The following is a 4,968-nucleotide window of genomic DNA, read 5'->3' as shown; positions in this document are numbered from 1 at the left end:
ATCCATCGAACTCAGCACCGCCTTCCTAACCTGCAATCTTCTTCCTGACCTCTCCGCCCCCACCCCAGTCTGACCCATCACCCTCACCTTGACCTCTTTCCACCTATCGCATTTCCGACGCCCCTCCCCCAAGTCCCTCCTCCCTACCTTTTATCTTAGCCTGCTGGACACACTTTCCTCATTCCTGAAGAAGGAAGTTATGCCCGAAACGTCGATTCTCCTGTTCCCTGGATGCTGCCTGACCTGCTGCGCTTTTCCAGCAACACATTTTCAGCTCTTTCTATGTTGTATATGTTTGCATCAAACAAAGTGTCCATCATGAAAGTTGGAATTCAGTGGGTCCCGTTTCCTGATTCCTTCCCTGTTACCCAAATACAAAAGTAAACATTTCAATTCTAGGAGATAATTAATGGACCATCTGTGATAGCAAATATGTTTATTTTTCACAACACCATATAAAATAATCTTACTCAGTAGAAAAATCAATCTCTGGTCGGTTTATTTTTCTCTTTCTTCTTCTTTTCTCTGAATATTTGTTTAAATTTCAGTTTACGTGTGTTTATCCCATAGGCTTGTAGTCTCTGGTCACTGAACAAATGCCCACCGAACTGCACTTGAGAAGTGAGGAGCATGTTTTTCTTTGTAACTTTCTTCCTTTTCTTGACTGTACCCTTGGATTGTTTTTGATGTGCAATGGGAGGGCCTGGAGATTTTTCTTCATCCTTTTCTCTGCTGGGATCCACTTCCTCTGGGGTTGCCGCATTCATATTCTCCTTTGACTTGGGAACCAAGATATCTTCATCTTCATCGCTATCCAGGCCAAAGACTTGTTCGTTCTCAGCGGACAACCTAATTTTCTTTGCACTTAGTTCGGCAGCTGCCTCTTCAACTCCTTCCCCTTCCAGCAACTGCGACTTTCTCAGCTTATCCCTTCTCTTCTTCCCAAGCTTTGTTTTGGCAGTTGCCTCATTACTCTGTGATTCATCTTCCCTATAAAACAGCAATGTTTATTTCGGTTACTACAGATAAACAATTAATCTTTACTCAAATACCTACAGAAAAAATCTCAACGGTACTGGAATTTAAAAATTATCAAAGCCTGAACTTAAAACATAAAGTTAATCTCTGTATTGGTGACTATGAAACTAACAGCAAGTGTTGCAGAAACCTATCTGTTTCATTCATGCCCTTTAGGGAAAAAAAATTGTTATCCTAACCTACATGAATCCAAAAGATTTGACTCTTAACTGCCCTCTAACATGCCATAGCAACCCACTGAGTCTAAGGGTCATTTGGGACAGGGAACAACACCACCCGTCGGAGGGAGGATGAGGACGAGGACAAGAAGGGTCTGGATGAGATTGTCTTCGGAGGGTCAATGTGAACTCGATGAGCCGAATAGCCTGCTTCCACAAAAAGACATGACCCTCTCTCAAGAAATGACATTAACCCAAAGAAACCCAAACACAAATAGAAAGCAGGAATTGTCAGCAGTGCTTCGCCTGAGGCCCACTGAAGATGTTACCTTGTAGGGTGACGAAACGTCTGGAAGTGAACCTTCCAGCTCAGCGAGCAAACCTACATCCAAAACCTCAACCTGAGCTACAAAGTTTCTCAAACCTCACTAGGATTTGATGATTCTAATAATGTTGACCATTAGTCTATTATAAGTGGTTGTCCATTCCAATTAGCAGTTTAATACAGCAAAGGTATTCCATATACCAAATTGCGAGTTAACAAAATGCACTTCTATGGAAGTACAAAATGCAATATTAGGTACATTCTGTTTTTTTGTTCTAAATGATGTGCAGAGTTGTTGTCAAAATACAGTAAATACCACACATATACTTAGTCATTACATTACACTTGTTAAAGCCACCACTTCCTTCCTATGATCAAGTTGCTGCAATTATGAAGAATACAGACAATATTTGGTAGAGTCAGCAGATTATACTTACTGCAAAGCAAAAGACTTAAAGATCTGCTGCTTTTTCCACTGATTCTGAGCTTTCTGCTTGTAAATCTTCAGGTCATGAAGTTCTTCCTTTTCAGTCCTGTTAAAGCAATGTTTTGAAAGAAAATACGTTCCTTGCGCATCTTCACAAATACACATTTATGCAGTTACATTACACACACTGACTCATCCACACTAATTTTATGAGTCCTTAAATACTTTTAATAGTCATTATTTGTATAGGTCAGCATATACATAGATCAGTTAACTGAGCGACACAAAGGGGTCAAAGTTTAGATCATCTTGTCCTGCACACAACCCCCTCCCCGCAACTCCAGTAACTTTCAAAATCTTAATTACAACAATTATGGATGCTCCTATAAATGAGTCCATGACTAGAATATAAAGGTCACTTTTGGGAATTTATATCTTGCAAAGGAATATACTTGGGAGTGATAAGGTTTTAAAGCTCTGCAGACTTGAGACTATGGACTTGGCATTATTTCATTTGAATCCAAGCCTGCCCTTTCGTATATTTCACAATCTGCAAGTTCTGAGTACGTGTGTCACAGGTCCTGGTTTCAGTTTTACTCACTGACCTGAACTGGCAGGTTTTCTTTAGTGAACACCAAGCATTAAGTTCTTTATCGTCTGCTGCCAAAATCTGCAAACAATTGCAAAAATGTTATCAATTCACCTCTGGGATATCAAGCTAAAGACACAACTGAGCACAAAGTTCATTGCAGATCTGCTTGTGAACATACTGAATTGAGAGTTGAAACCATGACAGGTTCTCTTGAGGAAGTCTTCCCAAATATGTCAACAAACATAGCAACTGCAGACACCTGGTCACTTGTTCTTGCAATCTGGGTGCCACTTACAGGAACCCATTTCTTGGCAGCTGACTGAGGGCTGGTACTTGCCTCATAGCAATGGTTGCACAATTGAGTAGTTAGCCTGCCCTTAGAATGTATTAAATATCAATCATAATGCAGGACTGGAATCATACACAGTCAAACCAGAAAAGGTGACACGTCCCCTTAAAGTCCAGCAATTTTCATGATAATTGTTCCTTAAAAACCAACGAACACGAGAGTTTGAAATGGTTTCACAATTTTGTGAGTTATATCTCGCTCAATTTCTAGAGCAGTAGCATTGACACTCCAATCTAATCACATTAGTTCAAGCAAGCTTAAAAATGGACTCTTACACAAAATAAACAGTTCAACCTTAATCCAATCACTGGATCAATCTAACTTAAAGCTTACGCATGTGAATGTGAAGACCATCTCAGTGTTGTGTTCCACACTACCCATTGCAGAGAAGAAAACAGACACAGTTCCGAGGTCTTCACTAGTGTTTCCCTATAATCAATTTCTTGCTCACAGACACTACAACCAACTTTCAATTACATGGAGCCTTCAATATCGTACAATGCCCACAGGGACATTCACCGACAAAATATGACACTTGAGCCGTATAAAGATATACGAAGGCAGTTTGGTCAGGGCTGGGCTTTAAGGAGCTTTAAAAGTCAGAGGTGGTGGTGATTGGAGAGGAAACTTCAAACGATTAGGCCTGGATTGCTGGAGGTATGGCTTTTAACGAAGGGGCAAAGTTAACCTGTAAAATGCCATCCTACCAATTCACTATCACTTGGACTTATTTTCAGTCAATATACTTGTTTTTTTTAATGAAATAATTCTCATCTGCCTCCAAGCATGGTGCCACTGTTTAAGAAGGGTGGTAAAGACAAGCCAGGGAACCATAGACCGCTGAGCCTGACCTCAGTGGTGGACAAGTTGTTGGAGGGAATCCTGAGGGACAGGATGTACATGTATTTGGAAAGGACAGGACTGATTAGGGATAGTCAACATGGCTTTGTGCATGGGAAATCTTGTCTCACAAACTTGATTGAGTTTTCTGAAGAAGTAACAAAGAAAATTGATGATGGCAGAACAGTAGATGTGATCTATATGGACTTCAGTAAGGCGTATGACAAAGTTCCCCATGGGAGACTGATTAGCTAGGTTAGATCTCATGGAATAAACGGAGAACTAGCCATTTGGATACAGAACTGGCTCAAAGGTAGAAGACAGACGGTTGTGGTGGAGAGTTGTTTTTCAGACTGGAGGCCTGTGACCAGTGGAGTGCCACGAGGATTGGCACTCCTCATTTTTGTCATTTCCATAAATGATTTGGATGCGAGGATAAGAGGTACAGTTAGTAAGTTTGCAGATGACACCAAAATTGGAGGTGTAGTGGACAGCGAAGAGTGTTACTTCAGATTACAACAGAATCTGGACCAGATGGGCCAATGGGCTGAGAAGTGGCAGATGGAGTTTAATTCAGATAAATGTGAGGTGCTGCATTTTGGGAAAGGAAATCTTAGCAGGACTTATAATTAATGGTAAGGTCCGAGGGAATGTTGCTGAACAAAGAGACCTTGGAGTGCAGGTTCATAGCTCCTTGAAAGTGGAGTCGCAGGTAGATAGGATAGTGAAGAAGGCGTTTGGTATACTTTCCTTTATTGGTCAAAATACTGAGTACAGGAGTTGGGAGGTCATGTTGCAGCTGTACAGGACATTGGTTAGCCACTGTTGGAATATTTGCATGCAACTCTGGTCTCCTTCCTGTCGGAAAGATGTTGTGAAACTTAAAGGGTTCAGAAAAGATTTACAAGGATCTTGCCAGGGTTGGAGGATTTGAGTTAAAGGGAGAGGCTGAACAGGCTGGGGCTGTTTTCCCTGGAGCATGGGAGGCTGAGGGGTGACTTTATCGAGATTTACAAAATTATGAGGGGCATGGATAGGATAAATAGACAAAATCTTTTCCCTGGGATTGGGGAGTCCAGAACTAGAGGGCATAGGTTTAGGGTGAGAGGGGAAAGATATAAAAGAAACCCTATGGGGCAACTTTTTCACACAGAGGGTGGTACATGTATGGAATGAACTGCCAGAGGATGTGGTGGAGGCTGGTACAATTGCAACATTTAAGAGGCATTTGGATGGGTA

At 41.4% G+C, this 4,968-nt stretch overlaps 1 protein-coding gene across 2 annotated transcripts in view; it reads right to left on the bottom strand.

The window, feature by feature from the left end:
- Positions 1-260: 260 nt before the first annotated feature.
- kri1 (KRI1 homolog) overlaps positions 261-4,968 on the bottom strand; it is a 33,408-nt gene continuing 28,700 nt past the window's right edge. The window contains exons 17-20 of one of the 2 annotated variants that reach the window (XM_043694894.1): positions 2,554-2,618; positions 1,959-2,054; positions 471-990; positions 261-361 (exon numbers count right to left, since the gene is read on the bottom strand). In XM_043694894.1, coding sequence (XP_043550829.1) covers positions 483-990; positions 1,959-2,054; positions 2,554-2,618 — 669 coding nt within the window. In that variant the 3' untranslated portion in view covers positions 261-361; positions 471-482. Of the gene's footprint in view, positions 362-421; positions 991-1,958; positions 2,055-2,553; positions 2,619-4,968 lie in introns of those variants that run through there. The other variant, XM_043694892.1, reaches the window with a different exon arrangement.

The sequence above is a fragment of the Chiloscyllium plagiosum genome, chromosome 8 (assembly GCF_004010195.1).
Source record: "Chiloscyllium plagiosum isolate BGI_BamShark_2017 chromosome 8, ASM401019v2, whole genome shotgun sequence".
NCBI lineage: Eukaryota > Metazoa > Chordata > Chondrichthyes > Orectolobiformes > Hemiscylliidae > Chiloscyllium > Chiloscyllium plagiosum.
The sequence above is the reverse complement of the archived record's forward strand: the minus strand, read 5'-3'. Positions and strand labels throughout refer to the sequence as shown.